The sequence below is a fragment of the Peromyscus californicus genome, unplaced genomic scaffold, assembly GCF_007827085.1.
Source record: "Peromyscus californicus insignis strain IS unplaced genomic scaffold, ASM782708v3 Scaffold_6__1_contigs__length_162567912, whole genome shotgun sequence".
Taxonomy (NCBI): domain Eukaryota; kingdom Metazoa; phylum Chordata; class Mammalia; order Rodentia; family Cricetidae; genus Peromyscus; species Peromyscus californicus.
In genome coordinates, this window is record NW_026294584.1 from 42,262,605 (window position 1) to 42,282,847 (window position 20,243).

Consider the following 20,243-nt stretch of genomic DNA (forward strand, 5'->3'; position numbering starts at 1 on the left):
ACAGGGTCTTTCCCTGAACCTGATCTTGCCATTTTGGCTAGACTGACTGGGCAGCAGGCCCCTGGGATCCACCTGTCTCTACTTCCCAGGGCTAGAGTTATGGTTGTATGCTGCCACACGTGGCTTTTTAAGTGGGTTCTGAGTATCCAAACTCAGGTCTCATGCTTACACAGTATTTTGTCCACAGAGCCAGCTCTGGAGTTTAAAGCCAGCCTGGGCTACCTAGCAAGTTCCTGGCCAGTGTGGGCTACAGAGTGAGACCTTGTTTCAAAACAAAACAAACAGCAAAACAAAACAAAAAGTCCAAGAAAGGAAAATCTATTCCCACCTAACTTCCATTTAAGGAGTATAAAATCCGGACATTTTAAGAAAAAGACTGAGAGCCAGGCGGTGGTGGCGCACGCCTTTAATCCCAGCACTCAGGAGGCAGAGGCAGGTGGATCTCTGTGTGTTTGAGGACAGCCTGGTCTCCAAAGTGAGTTCCAGGAAAGGCGCAAAGCTACACAGAGAAACCCTGTCTCGAAAAACAAAACAAAACAAAACAAACAAACAAACAAAAAGACTGAGAATAATTGCCAGTCAACGACTTTTACTGACATGCTGCAAATAGATATACTTCATAAAAAGGAAACAGAAACAAGAAGGAACGGAATGCAAGCAAAAGTGAATAGAGGAATTGATAAGCACATCGGTGAGGCTGGAGATACCTTAGGGGCCCGGTTGGTAGAGATTTAAAGGAAAAAGATCTGGCTACAGGAAGCGTGGGTTCTAGTGCATAAACTGGGCATGGTGGTGCACACTTGGAACCCTAGCACTTGGGAGATGGAGACAGGAGGATCAGAAGTTCAAGGTCATTCTTAGGGCTCCAGTCCTAATGTAAGACACAAAACAAAACAGACAACAACAAAACAAAACAAACCAGAAAGAAAAAGAAAAAAGTGAATCTAATCAAATCACGCTCTGAGGGGGATGATGGTAGACTACAGGCAATGATGGTGGTGAACAGCCTTAGTGGGGTTAGAAACAAGTTGAACCCCAAAATACCAGATGGAAATACGGGCACCGGGAAAGAAGATTGTTGGCATGTGCTAAGCCACTTCCATTTGCTAGAGAAGCATGGTGACGGCAGACTTAAGGATCAAAGAACATAGCTGGGTGTGGTGGCGTACATACCTTTAACCCTAGCACTTGGGAGGCAGAAGCAGACAGGTCTCTGTAAGTTCGAGGCCAGCTTGTTCTACAGAGCGGGCTCTAGGCTAGCCAAGGGTACACATGAGATTGTCTCAAAAACAAAACAAAAAAGGAAGGAAGTGATGAAAAGAATTGTAGAAAAATGTACAAGGAGACTAGAATGAGCAGTTTTTATACGAGCGGCAGCTGGGAAATAAAGAAATAAAGGCCCCAAACTGTGGCCTTTAAATTGGCCCAACTACTTTACAGAGTAATCTGGCTACAATTAGTAAAATTTAGAGGCACCTATTTCGTGACCCAGAAGTTCCCTTCTGTGTATCTGCCCCTGGGACACAGTCACACACGTGCCAAGAAGGCATATACAGAATTGCCGGTTGCAGCATTCACTTTACTATGGAAACTGCAAGCAGCTCAAATGGCCACTAGAGGATGAATACAGCTGTATGGATACACCATGGATACCCACAGTGTTAAAGGTCCGCAGATGAAGGTGGACAGTGTAACATTATTTAAACAGATGTCTAAACCACACAAATCAAAATTATGCAATTTTTGTGAATATATATGTACAACTTTCTTTCTTTTGGTCTTTTGAGACAGAGTGTCTCTGTGTAGCCCTGGCTGTTCTGGAACTAGCTCTATGGATCAGGCTGGCCTCAAACTCACAGAGATCCGCCTACCTCCACCTCCCACGTGCTGGGATTAAAGACATGCACCACCATGTCTGGCTAGAGGACAACTTTCAAACCCAGGATGGTCAGGGTTGGGTTTTTCCAGGTTCCAGTCTGCTAATTAAATAAGGGTTGACACAGATCTGCAAAGCAGCAAGGAAACTTTATTCAAACGCAAAGCAAACAGCGTGGATCAGAAGGAAATCCATGGGATCAGTGGCCCACAGGGTGAGAGACTGTTCAAGGACCCCAACTATGACTTGAGGCTTCCCTTTATGGGGTCCAAGAGGAGTTTAGTTACTAAAGTGCATAATCAGAGTAGCTCTCTGTTTTGATTAATAGGTTAGGTCATATAATTATTTTTCACATATCCCTTTCCATAATGCATCTGGTTTTAATTATAGAGGCACCCAATTACACATAGGCATAAGATGACAAATAGAGAATTCTCCCTAAAAGTTTACTCAAGGACACAGTTTTACCTTTCTGTGGGCACACACCCAAAGCCCAGTTCTGGTCGGACTGCCTTTCTGTTCTTTCTACTCAGGTGTATTGGGAATATATTTGCCTTTTATTGTTGTTGTTGTTGTAAAATTAGCCTTTAACAGCTGAGACATCTCTCCAGCCCCATTGGGAATCCATTTGAATAAAGCACTTGATAGTTGTTAGGGATGGAGAAACTTAAACTACTGTTCAAAGAGTGGTGTGTGTGTACCCTGATGTAGGTAGGGGTCCATGGCTGCAGGTGCCTTGCGTGAAGAGGGCTGTGTATACACAATACATGCAGGTGAAGGAACCAGGCTGCCAAGCACATCACAAGAGGGAGTGAGGAGGGTACATAACTTAGCCCAAACAGGGTCCCAAGTTGCTACACTGTTCTCTGTGCTTACTTACCTTAGAATCAAATTCGGCAAAATATTAATTGTCCCAGAGAGATGGCTTAGTGAATAAGAGCACTGGCTGCTCTTCCAGAAGACCTGGGTTCAATCCCCAGAACCGACACAGCAGCTGACAACCCTCTGTAACTCCACTCCCAGCACGTCACACACGTGCTGCACAGATAGAAATGTGCAAAATGCTCATACACCTCCAAATAAGTAAATTTTAAAATACAGTTGTAAAAACCAGAATTACTTCTGGGAGAGAGAAATTCAGTTTTCTTTAATGATGTGACCCCTTGGTAGGCCAACCACACTCCAGGACAGGCCCGGCTCCCAAGGGTAGGAGGGCAATACAGAATGGACTCGATTAAAAAAAATAAGAAATTGGCCGGGCGGTGGTGGCGCACGCCTTTAATCCCAGCACTCGGGAGGCAGAGCCAGGCGGATCTCTGTGAGTTCGAGGCCAGCCTGGGCTCCCAGGAAAGGCGCAAAGCTACACAGAGAAACCCTGTCTCGAAAAACCAAAAAAAAAAAAAGAAATTAAAAAAGACAACTCAAAGCTGGGGGTAGTGAGGTGAGGGTGAAGAGGGTGGACACGGGAGGACTGGGGGAAGTAAACAGAATCAAAATACACTGCATGGAATTCTCAAAGAATTAATAAAAATATACAATTTGTTTCAAAGTGAAGATTAAGAATGGCTAGGGATGTAGCTGGGTAGGAGGGCACTTGCCTACCATGCACAAGGTCCAAGGTTCACTCCCCGGTATCCCATGAAAAATCAAACGACATGAACAGTCTGGTGTGCACACGTTTGTTACATTAGTCTTTGAACTTTACTTTTCTGCATGTTGCAAATGCTCATTTTAAAAATGTTTTAACGGTTGCTCTGAGCATTTAGAAATCAGGGTAAAGAGGGATAAATGGCTGCATCAGTCCTCAAAAAAGGATGATCTTCTGGGATGGGATTGGGGGTGAGGCTGAGTCCTAACCTCTGGGATTATGAGGATCAATCCAGATCATCCCTCTAAGCTGATCACCTGGCTGACACTCCCAGCATGCCTGGCCTTTCAGAGACACACCCGTAAATCACAACCCCTCTCCCTAGATCTGCTAAGTTCTTTCCTTCTGCCCCCTAACTTCACCCTCATCTCAACCCCATGCTGGCCTGAATAGAGTTTGCCTCCTACTAACAGACTGGTTCAGGTCCCCCTTGAATGTTAACCCAGATCAACAGTGAGTGGTGACTTGCACCCCAAGAACCAGGGAGAGCTTAGTCCCAGTGCTCAGGATCTAGGCTCCCCTCAGGAGAGCTTGGATGTCACACCTGACAACTTGTTCAAGTGACAACTTCTTCCTTTTGCCCACTGCCAACCGCTAGTATGACCTGCTGCTGAGACAGAATCAGGAGGTGCACAGGGCAGAGCCACTGAGCTGCGAGAGTTAGTCTCCTTTGATCCCCATGGCAGCCACATTCCATCATCTCTAACAATTACGTTGCTGCCCAGGCCTGGCTGGACGACCTTCTCCACCGCTGGATCACTACAGCCGTAGGTCTGGAGTGGGAGCCTGTCTTTCGGGGAGACCATGAAAATGAAACATCCTTCATTTCTCCATTCACCGGGCTGGGGTGACTGGGACTTACTACTGACTTTTGGGCATTATTGTTAATAGAAAACGTGAGTTTAAGTTCCTGAGTTAAAATTCTGTGAGGAGTGATGAGGCATTATTAACGCGGTTGGAAGATCCACGTTTACTCATTTTGTTCCACGCGCCAGGTTCTTTGTTGGAAGCTGGAGATACAAAGATGACTAGATCCAGGCGGTGGTGGCGCACGCCTTTGATCCCAGGCGGATCTCCGTGAGTTCGAGGCTAGCCTGGGCTACAGAGTGAGTTCCAGGAAAGGTGCAAAGCTACACAGAGAAACCCTGTCTCGAAAAACCAAAACCAAACAAACTAAAAAACAAAAAGAAAAACTAAAAAAACCAACGATGACTAGGATACTTCCCAACCTTAACTGCAGGAAATACTGTGATGCTCTTGAGGGGAGCACAGCAGAGGTATCTAACAAGAAGAGACGGGGTGTCTTGAGGCTCCCAACCCAGGGCTGAAATTACTGATAAGCAGGGGATGGGCAGGCAAAGAAGTGCTTCGTTCCTGTGGAACATGGAGGGCCCAAGAGCCTGGCAGCCTGAGGAGGTGAACACAGCCAATCCATGTCCAAACTTTAGGAATGAGACTACAAGAGAAAGAACTGTTATGTGTACCCAGCTTAGAAATGCCCCACAATTATGACCCGGGGAGCCTGTTCCTGTGAATCCACTTCTGACCTGAAAGAGACCTGCTGAGATGTCAGCTCTGCCTCAAGATCAAAATCACCTCTTGACTGAATAGTTGAAAAAGGGAAAAAAGCCCCGTGGTTTCCCACACCTTCTGTTAGAGGGAACGTCAGAGGTGCCCACACGGAACAGGCCATAGGGTGCGTGACCCAAAGGACAGGAGAGAGGGCAGGTCTTGGTGCACCGAGGCAGCACGGCTGGACTACGGAGGGCTCCTTCTAAGTAGGTCCTTGGCTCTGACTTGATGGGAACTCGGGAAAGGCAGCAATGATCGCCTTGCAGTTGGCACATCCAGGTCTCAGCTTCCCTACCCTCCAGCCCTGCAGAGGCTCTGGGGCACGTGAGGCCACCGGGAGGGGTGGGGATAGACTCTGTGAACTGCGGCCATGGGGACGCTGACCCTACGTGGAGACCAAGGAAGTGCGCGTGTGTCTGCGCACTTGCTGGAAACAGTCCATTCTTGGGGTTTGGTTTTTTTTTTTTTTCCTCAGTCACCAGGCCGGACCAGGCCCTGAAACCCAGCAGAGACCTCCCTACGAGCCGCTGACCCAGGGCGGGTTCTGCTGCCAGCACCAACCCATCTTATCACTCCTTGGGAGCATCCTTAAGACGCCGTAGCTCACGTCCGCCGTGCAGGCGCACCGGACCCGACCCGGGGCTGCCTCGGGAGAGCCTTGGGCACTCTGGGGACACGCGCTGAGCCTCTTGCACGGGTCCCTACCCGGTCCGGAGCTGGGGACAGGGAGGGTTTCCGGGCGGCTGCGGGCGGGCGGGCACCCGCGTCAGGTGGCCAGGCCAGGCCCCGCCCCCTCGGCCCGCCCTCTCTCCTCCCTGCGCACCGGGCTCCGGGTCCCCGGCCCGGCGGCTGCGGCTTCTGCTCGGGAGGCGGCGGCGGCGGCGGCGGCGGCGGCGGGAGCGGCCATGGAGGCAGGCGGCGGGGCCGGCGCGGGAGCCGCGGGCTGGAGCTGCCCCAGCCCAGGTCAGAGCCGCCCCTCCCTCCGTTCCCCAGGCTCCTTCCCCCCTCGGCTCTCCTCCTGACCCCCAGGTGCTCCGGCTGCTGAGTCGACTCCCTCCACCATGGCCTCCACCCGAGACCGCTCTCCATCCTTGGACCTGGGCCGTCCCCTCCCTAGCGGTCACTCCCCAAGCGCTCCCCACCTCGTCTCTCCAGCTCGTGAGGGGCGGTGGTGGGGGGCCCGGCGGCTCTAGAGCCTGCACCCTTCCGATTCATAGAAGCTCTGGACCACGGGGTGAGGGTGGGGTGGGCGAGGTCTAGAGAGGGAGGGGAGGAGAGAGGAGAGGCCTGGGTTGCAGCCCCTTCCCTCCAGGTCCGGCCGCCCCTCCCTTCCCTGCTTTGCGCCACCGCATCCTCCCAAACCCTTCTTTCGTAGTTCCCATCCTACCCCTCTTCTCCTTGTGCCCCAAGCCAAACACTCACCCTCTTTCTGTCTGGGCGAGGGAGAGGAGCCGGCAGCATCCTGGAACAGGGGTGCTGAGGTTGGGCAGCGCCGGGCCGGGGTCCTCTCCTTAGGCGGAGCGCGGGAGGGAGGCGGCGGAGGGAGTAGAATCACAGAGCTGGGCAGAGTGAGTCAGGCTCCTCCAGGGGGATTACAAATTCCGGGGCTCCCAGACTAGAACACACGACCCTTTCTTTCCCCCCCAGCCCCCAGCCTCTCTCGAATCCCACAGTGCCTACTTTCTCCCTGCTCACAGGACCCACAGTAACCACTTTAGGCTCTTATGAGGTATCTGAGGGTTGCGAGAGGAAGAAAGGCCAGCGCTGGGGGTCCCTGGAACGCCGTGGGATGCAAGCTATGGAGGGTGAGTTTTCGGGGGGGGGGGTGGAGGCTTTCCATCACCTTACTCCCCAATTCCCTTCCATCCTCCTTCCTTCCCTGACCCCAGAGCTCTGAGCCAGGACATGGCCCTTCGCTCACTTCATCTCAGGCCCCTCCTCCTTGGTGGCAGAGCTCCAAGCCTCCCCTGGGCTCAGGCATTGATGGAAGTTTGGGCACATCCCTTTGGGCTCCAGTCACCCAGCTAACCAGGTTGTGTGTCCTGGGGGAGCTGCCAGACAGAAAGAGGTCCTGCTGAACAGAGCCTGGAAGCGCCTTTCAGCAGGGGGCTTGTCCTCACTGCCTGCTGACCTGGATCCCAAGCTGTCTTATTTTTAAAAGCCAGGACACGCGCGCGTGTGAACGGTCTTTGTGGTGCCACCACTGTCAACTTTCAATGGAGCCTTGCGGTTTTAGTGCTTAGGAGAGAGCTAGGTGAAGCCAACTTCCCAACCCCACACTCATGTGACAGGGCAGGTATCCAGGACTTCCTGTGAAGTGTTCCCAGGCCCTTCTACAGTTCAGTACAGGCCTCCCCTAGAGGCTAGATGATATAAGGGTCTCAGATCAACCGTATGCTGTTGGTATTAGAAAGGGAAGACCAGAGATTCTGAATTTAAAAACAAAGCACTCTCCACCAAGGCAAGATTGCTCTTTAGGGCAACTGCATTGCAGTAAAAGGATGCTTCCCAGCCCGCAAATGGGACCAGTACCAGTTCAGGTGTTTTGTTTTTGGTTGGTTGGTTTTTGAGACAGAGTTTCTATGTGCAGCAGCCCTGGCTGTCCTGGGACTGGCTCTGTAGACCAGGCTGACCTTGAACTCACAGAGATCTGGCAGCATCTGCCTCCCGAGTGCTGGGACCACGCCTGGCTCCAATTCAGTGTTTTTTGTTTGTTTGTTTTGTTTTAAATAATTTATATTTACTTTATGTGCATTGGTGTCTTGCCTGCACATGTGTGAGGGTGTCAGATCCCCTAGAACTGGAGTTACAGACAGTTGTGAGCTGACATGTGGGTGCTAGGAATTGAACCCCAGATCCTCTGGAAGAGCAGTCAGTGCTCTTAACCACTGAGCCATCTCTCTAGCCCCTCCAATTCAGTTTTTAAAATAGGTTAACAGTACTGGAGAGATGGCTTATCAATTATCCAGTGTTTGATTTCCAGCACCTACATGGCAGCTCACAAACATCCTATAACTCCAGTTCCAGGGGATCCAATACCCTCTCTGACCCCCAGGGGCACAGCATGCACATGATGGGCAGACATACAATCAGGGAAAACACCCATATGCATAAAATAAATAAATAAATAATTTTTAAATGTGTTAAGGCAGCTGGCTTTCTTTCATACATGCGCTCAACTTCAGACTTACCCTGAAAACCAACATGGGTCAGCAGGAAAGAGGTGGACCTCATGGTACCCAACAGGAAAAAAAATGAGTGTGAAAAATTCCAAAACGGTATTTGATACCATACATTTGAAAGGGTCCCCCACATTTATCCAGTAAACAACTCAGAGTCATTTCCTTCAAATGTTTTCCTCTTTCACCCACAGGCCAAGCCCCCAGTGCTTTCCTATTGTGAAAAGGCTAATATTTGCAAGCCACTTGCTTTTGTTTGTTTGTTTGTTTGTTTTCCCCCAACCTTGTCCCATTTGGCCTAAATACGCAGCTGGTCGAGTCGTCTGAATCCTTTCTTGCCTCTTTATCCCACTACCCGTGATCAGGCTAGAAATGCCAGGTATCCTATGTCAGCTTCTTGTGGCTGAGCCAGCATCAGGATGCTGCAAAGGCTGTAGACGTTCCATATGAGGAGCTTGGCAGGGGAGCGGGTACTTCCAAACTGGACCCACCAGAGCCTCACCGTGAGCTCGGTCCTGCCCAGGGGAACCTTGGAGGACACCAGGTGGCACTATTCTACTATCCAGACCCTGGGGTGGTGACTCTGGAAGGACTGACTCTGGTGGGATGGTTGTCTCTCCTAGGGGAGGTGTTACTCCCAGCTCTGTATGAGGAGGAAGAGGAGGAGGAAGAGGAGGAGGAAGAGGAAGAGGTGGAGGAAGAGCAAGTGCAGAAAGGAGGCAGTTTGGGTTCCCTGTCCGTGAGCAAGCACCGGGGCCTGAGCCTCACGGAGACGGAGCTGGAGGAGCTGAGGGCTCAGGTGCTCCAGCTGGTGGCAGAGCTGGAGGAGACCCGTGAGCTGGCCGGGCAGCATGAGGATGACTCCCTGGAGCTTCAGGGTGAGCACTTGTGAACGGGCAGGGGTGCTGGACCCAAAGGCTCTGTGTTTCCCCAGTTCCAAACCAGATGTCCCTCTCACTGCAGGCCTCCTGGAGGATGAGCGGCTGGCCAGTGCCCAGCAGGCAGAAGTATTCACCAAGCAGATTCAGCAGCTCCAAGGTAACTGCACCCCAAGTCTAGACAGACACCGGCCACCCTAATCAAACAAACCTATAAGTCGGTACCTTTACCAGTCTCCTCTTTTTTCTTTCTTTTCTCACCCCTTCCTCTTCTCCTTGCCCCCCCACACACTCCACCCCCATTCTCCTCTCGCCTTGATTTCCTGTCTTTGCACTTCTACATGGGGTCCTGACCTCCTCTCTCTTGCCTCCCTTTTCTCTTCCCAGCCTCCTCTCCCCGCTCCCTCCACATCCCTGTTTGCCTTGTTCTCCCATCCAGGGCCAGGGGTAGGTGATCAAGATTGAGTTCTAGCTCTGTTTCTTTTTCTGGTCCTCGACAGGGGCCATAGGAGAGAGCAGGGAGCCAACGGGATGTGACTGGGGGACACTCCATGTGTCTTTGAAGGAAACAGATAATAACCTGAGTTTGTGGCCCCTGAATCCCCTGTTCCAAAGCCTGCATCCCTTTGTCTCAGGGAGCAGTGAAGCAGGCGTCCCACATTCCACTGGACTACCAAATAAAGAAGGAGCTTTTGTTACTTCTGTGGGCTTCCGGAAGGTTTTGAGGATCTGCCCTAGAAAACAGCAGGTACTCCGCAGAGAGAGCTGAGATCAAGCCACATGAAAAGTATAAACGGAGGAAAAAATGGTCTGGAAGCTGTCCTGGTGAGAGCAGGCGAGTGTGCAGAAGGAGGAGCAGAAGAGAAGGGCACAAGATGTAGGCAAAGGGAGGTGCAGGAAATGTCACAAAGAGAAGGGAAATGGCAGAGACCCATCGCACAGGGAGGGAAGAAGCGTGGGTGCTGGTTTCACGTCATCTGAGCTCTTGGGCTTAGCTTTAGCATGTACAAATTTTGTTACCTTAGGCAGGTCACTTTTATCCCTCTGAGTCTCAGTTTCCTGTCTGTAGAATGGGGTGAACTCACTGGTCTGTCAACTGTGGAGGTCCATTATATTTAAAGGACCAACAAAGAACACAATTGACCAAATTCCTGAAGAGTAGATTCCACGGCGGGGCAGGATGGCATAAGCCTGTAATCCCGGTATGTGGGAAGTAAAGGCAGGAGAATCAGGAATTGGATGCCAGCCTTGGCTTCATAGTGAGTTCAAGCCTTTCTGGGCTTTATGAGACCCTGTCTCATTAAAAAAAAAAAAAAAAAAACGAAAGAAAGAAAAAAAAGGAAATTCTAAAGGAAAACATAAACCAAGTTCAGTTGGCAATAAAGGCAATACATGTATGAACTCAATATAAATATGTGATATGTGGACAGAGATAACATAGGAGTTAGCTTTACATTGATGACTTTGAAAAGTCTTCTTCAAGAAGATGGCACTTAAGTTGAGTAATGGGAAGGATCCAGCCATTAAAATCTGGTGGAAGAACCTACTGGGCAGAAGGAACTGCAACTTCGAAGGTCCAGAGATGAGAATGAGCTTCATGTTGGGGGGGGGGACAGAACCAAGGTCATTGTACAGTACATGTGAAGGACCCTGGTCAGAGAGAGCGCCAAGAAGAAGGCAGAGGTCTGGTTATGTCAGCCAATAGGGTTAGCTTTCATTGTCCATGAAGTAGACACTATGGGAGGTATTTCCCAAGGACGGTGACTGATACGTTTTACATTTTCAGTTTAGCTTTGCCTTTTCCCTCCAGTGTTGGGGATTGAGTCCAAGGCTTTTGTCAAGTGTTCTACCACGGAGCAAAACCCTAACCTTCCAAAAGAGTCCTTTAGATCAAGAGGAGAGGGAGTCCAGTGTACTAGTAGTCTATTTAACCAATTGGTTTCTTGAATTAAGGCAGTAGAAATGGAGATGGTTCAGAATATATTTTGAAGGTGGAGCCTTCGTGACTTTACCCAGAGAAAATGGGTAAACAGTGATATCTAATTGGCATGGAAAAGGTTGGCAAGAAGTGAGTTTGGGGACTAGGGAAACCAGTTAAGAGTTTTTTGCTGGATGAGTTTGATGTCCAAGTGAGTATGTGAATCCAGAACTGGGGGAGAAACAAGGCCTGGAAATGAGATATTTGGTAATGTTTAGCACACAGACAGCATTATAACCTATGGGAGATGGGCATCCAGTCACACCAAGAGACAGCAGAGGGGAGAGAAAGGGTCCACTTTCCTAAGTAGAGGTCCAAGATAGGAGGAGGAAGGGACAGGAGAAACGGTGATAGAAGGAACCCCTAAGTCCATCTGCCCTGGAAGCCGAGAGCAGAAAATGCTTCTAGGAAGGGATGACCCACTGTGCGGGAAGCTGCCAGGGCAAGCGAGGAGGCCCCTGGAGTTGGCGAGATGGAGAACCTCGAGACAGTGCAGACTGGGTTGGAATTGGAGAGAAAACAGGAGGTCGAATGGAGAACTGAGTACAGATCATGGTGATAGTCATTTTAAAGAGAAATAAGGGACAGTGAAGCGAGGTCAAGGGACAAGGTTTGTCTTTTAAGGTAAGGAGCTCTTGATCTTATTTATACAATGAAAGAGAAGGTCCAGTTGAGTCAAGTATTAGTCTTTGCTTAGAAAGGAGCATTCTGCCGGGAGGTGGTGGCGCACGCCTTTAATCCCAGCACTTGGGAGGCAGAGGCAGGCGGATCTCTGTGAGTTCGAGGCCAGCCTGGTCTACAGAGCGAGATCCAGGACAGGCACCAAAACTACACAGAAAAACCCTGTCTCGAAAAGCCAAAAAAAAAAAAAAAGAGCATTCTTAGCCGGGCGGTGGTGGCGCATGCGCCTTTAATCCCAGCACTCGGGAGGCAGAGGCAGGCAGAGAGATCTCTGTGAGTTCGAGGCCAGCCTGGTCTACAAAGTGAGTTTCAGGACAGGCACCAAAGCTACACAGAGAAACCCTGTCTGAAAAGAAAAGAGCATTCTTTTCTTTCCTGTATGGAGAAGTCTGAAAATCGGAAAGATCAGGGGGAAAAGGAGTTGTTGCTAGATTTCAGGGATTCCCAGGTGAGGGGCTGCAAACCTCAAACCCACCCCAAACCCCGCCCCGCGGGAGGAACCTGAGACGGGTCCTTGCGCACGCGCGTTGCCCGTTTCCGCCAAGTGGGGGCGCTCGCGGCCTCAGAGGTAACTGGTGGTCAGAGGCCGTTCCGGCCGCCACAGCCCCCCCGGGGCGGCACCGGCGGGGAGGCGGGAGGCCCCCTGGGAGACCGCTTGTGGGGGGCCGGCAAGATGCAGGCCTTAAGCAGTAAGTGCGAGTCGCCTTCTCTGCCGGGCAAGCCGACTCCCGAGTCCCCTCCACCGCGCCCCGACGGCCCCAGCCCGCAGTCAACCGGCGCCAGCTCTTTGGAACCTGGTCCCTGCCTTTCCAACTCCTGGCTGGGAGGTCCCATCTGGCTTCCAGGATAGGCCTGGCTCCTTGCCAGCCATCACTACCCCGACTCCCATGATCTGAGAAGGCAGTTTACAGAGCCAAATCCCAAAGAGCTACCAAGTGAGGTTTGAGGGCATGCTAGAGAGACGGAGGTTAGTCGCCCGCCCCCCCCCCCCCCCCCCCCCCGCACCCAATGCCCAGCCCAGGTCCTGGGTCTTCATCACTGTGGCCAGCTGACCCCCACTCCAACTAGACTGAGCTGAGGATCTGGCATCTCACCTCATAACTGCTTGTGCTGTGGAGTATATTTGTGTCGTGGGGTGCCGTAGTTGGGCTCCCCATCTCTTGGCTATGAACTTTATGAAAGCAGGCAACATGCTGATTTTGTTTTCTTCCTTTCAAATAGGAAGTTAGGGCCCGAGGATGTAGTTCAGTGCCTATCATACATGAGGTGCTGAGTTCAACCCCTAGTAAAGGAATTAAAAACAAAATCCAGGAAGTTAAACAACCTAGTGCCCATGCTTGATGGAGGCCTGGAGACCTCTTCTCCCTGGTGTACGCTGTCCACTCACATTGATATCTGCCATATATCCAAACAGATCCTTTCTCCCTTCTGCCCGTTCCCATACAGCTTGACACAGGCTGGTCTCAAACTCCTAGGCTCAAGCGATTCTCTTGCCTCAGCCTCTGAAGTACTGGGACTGCAGGCATGTACAACCGTGCTCTTCAATTTGTCTTATGAAACACCTAGGTTTTCTTGAACGTGTAATTCTGGATACACAGAAAAAACTCAGGAAAAATTGAGTGAATAAGCCCCTCCCTTGTGCATGAATACAGTAAATATTTATTGAGCAGCATTCTGCCAAGATACGGGAGCTGTAATGGTGAACAAAACAGGCATGTTCCCTGTTTTCATAGTTTAGACCCAGGTGAGAATGGAAAGCATGCTAGAGTTCAAGGAGTCATACCAGCTTTGAAGATTCCTCTTTTGTAGGAGGGGGCAGTATGGTGATATTTTATTTGTATTAAAATATTATTTGTATGTTAATAAATAAAGTTGCCCGGGGGTCAGAGCTATTAGCAAGCCATAGGAAAGCAGGGCAGTGGTAGCGTACGCTTGTAATTCCAGCACTTGGTAGGCAGAGCTGGGTAAGTCTCTGTGTGTTCAGGGATACAGCCATTATTGGATACACATGCTTTTAATCTTAATACCAATCATGGAAAACCTGGAGGCCTATACAGACAGGCTGTGAGGAGGCGGTCATGTGGTTGGGTTTACAACCAATGAGAAGGCAGGACAGGAACTCTATATAAAGACTTTAACACAGGGGTAGCTCTGGTTCGGAGAGGTAGGACCACCGCAGGAGGAAGGGTAAGGTTTTAGCTCTTAGCTCTGACCTCTTGGCTTTCTTCTTTGCATTGGTTCTGTGTTTATTATTTAATAAGAAGGTTGGATACATCTACAGGGCAGGGCTAGGAAAAGATGAAATCTGGATGTTTGGTAGAACCAGCAGGGTTTGGGACATGGGGCAGAATGAAGTCCACTTCTCTCTAATCCCTTCATCCTGCCCCCACTTCTGGATTCTTACTGGAATCCATGCCTTTAACTCTCCACTTTGGAGTTTCACTCATTCCAAATGGCGACCTACATCTGGAAATTTGAAATGCAAAGCTAGACATGGGGACTCACGTCTGTAATCCCACCACTTGGGAGGCTGAGGCCAAGCGAGTTCGAGACCAGTCTGTGCTACAGAGTGAGACACTGTCTTCAAAACAACCAAAGAAACCTCAGATGTTCCACAAGCTCTGGCACATTTGCTCTGCACATTAAAAGAGATGCATAATCCATATGTAAAATGTAGAAACTCGTGAAAATCAAGCAACACAGGTATGATAGAGAGATTAAAATACCTGCCACACGTCATCCTACTCCTCTGAGGCAACTGCTATTCTTTTTAATGTATTTTCTGTGCAGGTGTGGCACATGTGTGTTCATGTGTATGCATGTGCGTGTGAATGTGTGAATGCAAATGTATGCGTGTTGAGTGTGGAGACTAGGAGTCAACGTCAAGTGCCTTCCTTAGTCATTCTCCACCTTATTTTTAGAGACAGTGGTCTCTCACTGAGCCAAGAGCTTGCTGATTCAGCAAAACAGGCTAGCCAGTGAGCTCCGGTGACCTGTCTCCTACCCCTACTCCCCAGTCCCAAGGGCGAGGGTCACTGGCTCATGGCACTGTGTCTGAGTTTTGTTTTTGTTTTTGTTTTTGTTTGTTTGTTTGTTTGGTTTTTCGAGACAGGGTTTCTCTGTGTAACTTTGGAGCCTGTCCTGGAACTCACCCTGTCGACCAGGCTGGCCTCGAACTCACAGAGATCCGCCTGCCTCTGCCTCCCAAGTGCTGGGATTAAAGGCGTGCGCCACCAACGCCCGGCTCCATGTCTGAGTTTTATGTGGATGCTGGAGATCCAAGCTCAGGCCCTTATGTGTGCATGGCAAATATTTTACTTACTAAGCCATTTTCCCAGCCTTGAAGCAACTGCTCTTTATGGGCATAGAGCTTTCTGTGGGGCATAGACCTTTTTCCTGTATCTTTAAATGTCTATGTATCTGATTTGTTTTTCTTTCTAGTTAATATAGCATGGAAACACTTCCATATTTTTTAGTTAGTAAAAAGGTTTGTTTTGACTTACTGTTTTTGGAGATCTAAAAGTGGCACCGATTGGCTTCTGCTAAGCCCCTCTTGGTGAATTGATTCAAACAATTTGATGTAATCAGTTGCCATGTAGGTTACTATTCCATGTTTTATTTTATGATGAACTTCTTTTATAACTTGACCTTGAATTCTAAATATGTGCTGTCTTGCATCCTGTGCCTACAGGGAGTTTGGGGTAAGTGGAAGCCTCTGGGGCTCCGAGGCTCTGAATGTCATAAGCTCCCAGGATGTATAGCTGAAAATATTCTGAACATTTTTTTAGACATGGAATTTTTAGAAAGACTTAGGACACTGATAAAATACTGACTGTTAGGTATTTTGTTTTGTTGAGATAGAACACCTAGCCCAGGCTGGACCCAGATTCACAACATAGCTGAGAATGACCTTGAATATTTCATCTTCCTGCTTCCACTTCTCAAGTTTTGGAATGACAGATGTAAGTCCCCTTACCTAGGACTCTTGGTTTTTAACTGCAAGTGGTTCTTTGGGCACACTCAGTACTATTCTAGTTGTTTAAATGTTCTTTTACTTTTTAGATTGGCATACAAAGTAATGGTTTTCTTACGGCGGCGTTTCTGTGCTGTGTTCTCCTAGCACTTCCTACTTGTTGTTCACACTAGCCCACACCCGTGCTGTGAGTGTAAGGCTGCCTTTCCACCACACTTTACTACACAGAGTCACTGTCTAGTCCCTTCTCGGCATCCTTTCGTTCTCGTCATTATAATGCTCTCCTTCTCTGGTGAGGTGAAGGCTAGGTGGTCAGTAGTTTCCAGACAAGAAGTAACTCTGTCTTGAACTCTGCTTCCAGAACACGCTCAGCTCACTCACGTACCTTCTTGACCCTCAACCTTTGGGTTTCGCAGGTGAGCTGCAACATCTGCAGGAGGAGATTTCCCTGCTAGAGCATAAGAACGAAAGCGAATTTAAAGAAATGGAGCAGGAGTTGCATTTGGCCCAGGCGGAGATCCAGAATCTACGGCAGGCTGCAGCGGATTCTGCCAGTGAACACGAGAGTGAAATCGCCTCCCTGCAGGAAGATATCTGCCGGCTGCAGAACGAACTTGATGACGTGGAACGGATTCGAGGGGATTATGAGATGGAGATTGCCTCGCTCCGTGCAGAAATGCAGTTGAAGACCTCCGAACCATCTGACATAAGTATCTCAGACTTCCCTGGGCTACAAGGTATGAGACCTTCTGTTTACAGAATTGAACAGAGGAGAGGACATCATAGATAGCAAGATGGTGGAATAGTAATGCTAGATTATGCATTAGAAACCTCTAGAAAAAAAATTCTCCATGTTTACTTCCAGACTGGAGAGAAAAACTCACTCAGCCATTATCTAACCGGTCCATGGTGGTGGGAGAGTTAGTGCCATAGAGATGTTCCCTGGAGATTCTTAACAGAGAGCTGTTGGATACTCATTGATTTGACTCTGGGAAAGTACTCCCTGGGGGAAAAAAAGGCCTGGGGTGGCTACAGAAGGACCTGCCACCTTAGGAAACCCTTCCTGCTGCTGTGGCGTCGTGGCTTTTTGCCTGAACCCTTTTAGGCCTCTAATCCGGAGTCCGAGATCCAGAATGCTAATTCATAGGTTCATTTAGCCCTCCCCAGAGTAGAAATTTTGGGAGGCATCAAATCAGAGCACAAGACAGCTGGAGAGGAAGAGAGGTTATTTCTAGTAATGCATGTGGTACTCAAAAGCTTCGAGCCCTGTTTTCAGACTCTCCCAGCTAGTTGCTAGGATTCATGACATCAGAGGGTTAGCCTTTATCCTGGCCTGGATTTATGATCTGGGTATAATGGAGGCCCTATACTGGGCCAGGTCAGGCAGAGACAGTCCACAAGGAAGTCAAAGAACTGCAAGTTTTCCCGGCTGTATTAAGCTTTTCAGAAGTGCCTTTGGATGGGCAGTGCTAGAGAGGCAATCCAAGGGCAAGGATGCAGCTGAAGTGGACCTCGCCGGAGTAAGGAACTCAGCTCTAGCAGGGTCAGCTTAGTCAACTTATTACCTCTCTCCAAGCTTCGTTTCTGTATCTGGAATATGGAACCCAACTTGGTTAACCAAGTCTTACAGCAGAATGGAACACTAGGACAGGAAAGGGGCCTCGGGGAAAGAGAAACCTAAATGACAAGTGGAGTTGATCATGACAACATCATGATGTTGCTTCTTCATCATAACAAATGGGCAATGTCAACATAAGAAGCGTAATAGCTGAGGAACCTGGGGGAGGATTCTCCCAGGGAACTTTGTACTGTCTTCTTTGTTTTGTAAGTCTAAAGCTATTCTAAAGTTAAAGGGTTTTTTTTAGGGGGGGAGGGTCTCAGGAAGGGCTGTTTCAAAGATGAAATGAAGGTCCAAATCGTCACGTCCAATGCTTCATGCACAGGTCTCATTAAAGGTTTCCTGCCTTCCCATAGTAATCTTCAATAGTCTAAGAACTTCTTTTTATTTGTTTGTTTGTTTATTATTTAATTCAAGCTAACTATTTATTTATTGAGACAGAGTCTCTCTACAGAGCCCTGACTGTCCTGGAACTTACTATGTAGACCAGGCTGACCTCAAACTCACAAAGATCTCTTTGCTTCTGCCTCTCAAATTCTGGGATTTAAGGTGTGTGGCATCACCGCCTGGACCTGTCTAAGAACTTCTGATTGGAATAAAAAGGAAACATTAGAAGTGATGTTCAGGGATGTTGAGTCTTCTGGCAAATAAAGTATGTCTTGTATTGTAATGAAGGCCAGTTAGTGTGTCTTACATGTCAGGAGCATTAGTGTGCTATGTGCTGTGATTCTTTCATGTGTATTGGAGTGTGTGATGCATGTGTGTTGGGGGTGGGGAAGCCCTCTAGAAGCCGTAGGTTGATGTTGCCTACCTGCCTCTTACCATCTTGGTTAGAATGGCTCACTAGTGAGCCCCCAGGATATCCCTCTGGTCTCCACACCCTTAGTTCTGGGATTATGGGTACATAATCTGCCATTCCTGGCTTTTTATGGAGCTACTGGGAATCAGAGCTCATGTTTATACAAGCAAGCACTTTACCCACTCAGCCATCCCCCAGCTCCAGGAATATTGTTCTTTTCTTTAAATATTTATTTACTTTTGCTTAAGCATATGTGTCTGTGTCTGTCACATGTTTAGGTAGCTGCTGAGTCCAGAAGAGGGCACTGGATCCTCTGGAGCTGGATTTATAGGTGGTTATGAGCCAGGCAACGTGGGTGCTAGAAACTGAGCTCACTCTTGTAGAAAAGCAGCAGCCCTCTTAAAGGCTGAACCACCCCTGCAGTTCTGATGGTTCTTACTCATAAAGAGATACAACTTAGGTATTTGTAGCAATTGGGGAATTTCAACCTTCAGACCTCTTCTCTCAAGCATTTTAGATTGGGATGGGCTTTTCTGTCAACGGATGAAGGAAAATGAGTGTGGCCTGGCAGAAGATGAGTGTGGCCTGGCGGTGGCGTGCACGGTGGCACATATGGTGTGAGACCCTAGGTTTCATCCCGAGCACCCTTTGTCTTAGTCAGGGTTTCTATTGCTGTGACAAAACACCAGGACCATAAAGCGAGTTGGGGAGGAACGGGTTTATTCAGCTTACACTTCCACATTGCAGCTGTCACCGAAGGAAGTCAGGACAGGAGCTCGAACAGGGCGGGAACCTGGAGGCAGGAGCTGATGCAGAGGCCATGAAGGAGCGCTGCTTACTGGCTTGCTTCCCCTGTTTGTCAGCTTGCTGTCTTACAGAACCCAGGACCACTACCCACCATGGGCTGGGCCCATGCCTCATGGAGGCGTTTCCTCAACTGACGACTCTATCTTGTGTCAAGTTGACATGCAAAACCAGCCAGTACACCATTTCTTCCCACCCAAAACAAACAAAAAACCAACAAGGACTATTTGGATTGTGTTCAGGCCAGTGTCTTCAGTGTGATGATACAGGAAATAAAGGACACTCAGAATGAGTGGGTTGTCTCTGAAAGGCAGACCTGGCAGTTCACATCTCTCAGGGTTTTGTACCAAAGCCTCATGGGGGCTGTGGCTGTGCCTCAGTTGCTACAGTGCTTGCCTAGCATTCGTGAAGCTCTGTGTCTGATCCCCAGTACCACATTGAAATTTAAAAAAAAAAAAAAGCAGTCTTGGTGGCTTTTTTTTTTTTTTTTTAAAAAACACTCAGAAGTAGAGGCAGGAAGATCTGAAGTTTAAGGTTAGTTAGAAATCAGCCTATACTACCCGAGGCACTGTCTAAAAAAAAAGGATAATGGGGAGGTAATTATAAATAAATATATATAAATTATAAATACAATAAATTCAACTGACTTAAACCTTCAAGAGCTCCTAAAAGCCCAAGACGATATTTCAGTTGGGGCTTTACGGATGAATACACAGGGTCTGTCTTCTGTGCCTCAGGAAAAGAGAGACCGTGTCGCCCTTTGCTGTTGAGTTTCCATCCATGAAAACGTGGGGATGGATGTTCACCAATGCTTCCGTCCACTGAAGATCTTCTTTCTCTCTGCTTCTCTTCTGCAGAAGAGCTGCACCAGCTTCGGGAGCGGTACCACTTCCTGAACGAGGAGTACCAGACCTTGCAGGAGAGCAACAGCAGCCTCACAGGGCAGCTCGCCCAGCTGGAGAGTGACAGGTACAGGCAGGAGGAAGGAGGACTGCACACTGTCTTGGGCCTTCCCGGAAGGCAGAGGCCGGGTCATGAACGGTCCTTTGCTCCTGGAGAGCAGTCACTTCTATGTGATCCCAAGGGCCTGGCTCAGAATATCACCAAACTGTAGCAGAACTGTAGTTAAGTGAGCTATAAAATGTAGTTTTCCCCTATTCTTGGCGTTGGAAACCAGCTAGCTCTGCTTTATATTAGATCAGCCGAGACAGACCCTTTGTTGTCACACAGATGGGAT

General features: G+C 49.0%; 1 protein-coding gene across 17 annotated transcripts in view; it reads left to right on the top strand.

Annotated features, from left to right (window-relative positions):
* The first annotated feature begins 5,931 nt into the window (after positions 1–5,931).
* The window catches only part of Ccdc136 (coiled-coil domain containing 136), a 32,876-nt gene continuing 18,564 nt past the window's right edge, over positions 5,932–20,243 (top strand). For 11 of the 17 annotated variants that reach the window (XM_052722224.1, XM_052722232.1, XM_052722227.1 and 8 more), the window contains exons 1-6: positions 5,932–6,059; positions 6,794–6,901; positions 8,899–9,153; positions 9,239–9,313; positions 16,202–16,522; positions 19,864–19,975. In XM_052722224.1, coding sequence (XP_052578184.1) covers positions 6,002–6,059; positions 6,794–6,901; positions 8,899–9,153; positions 9,239–9,313; positions 16,202–16,522; positions 19,864–19,975 — 929 coding nt within the window. In that variant the 5' untranslated portion in view covers positions 5,932–6,001. The remainder of the gene's footprint in view (positions 6,060–6,793; positions 6,902–8,898; positions 9,154–9,238; positions 9,314–16,201; positions 16,523–19,863; positions 19,976–20,243) is intronic. The other 6 variants (XM_052722237.1, XM_052722236.1, XM_052722238.1 and 3 more) reach the window with 2 other exon arrangements.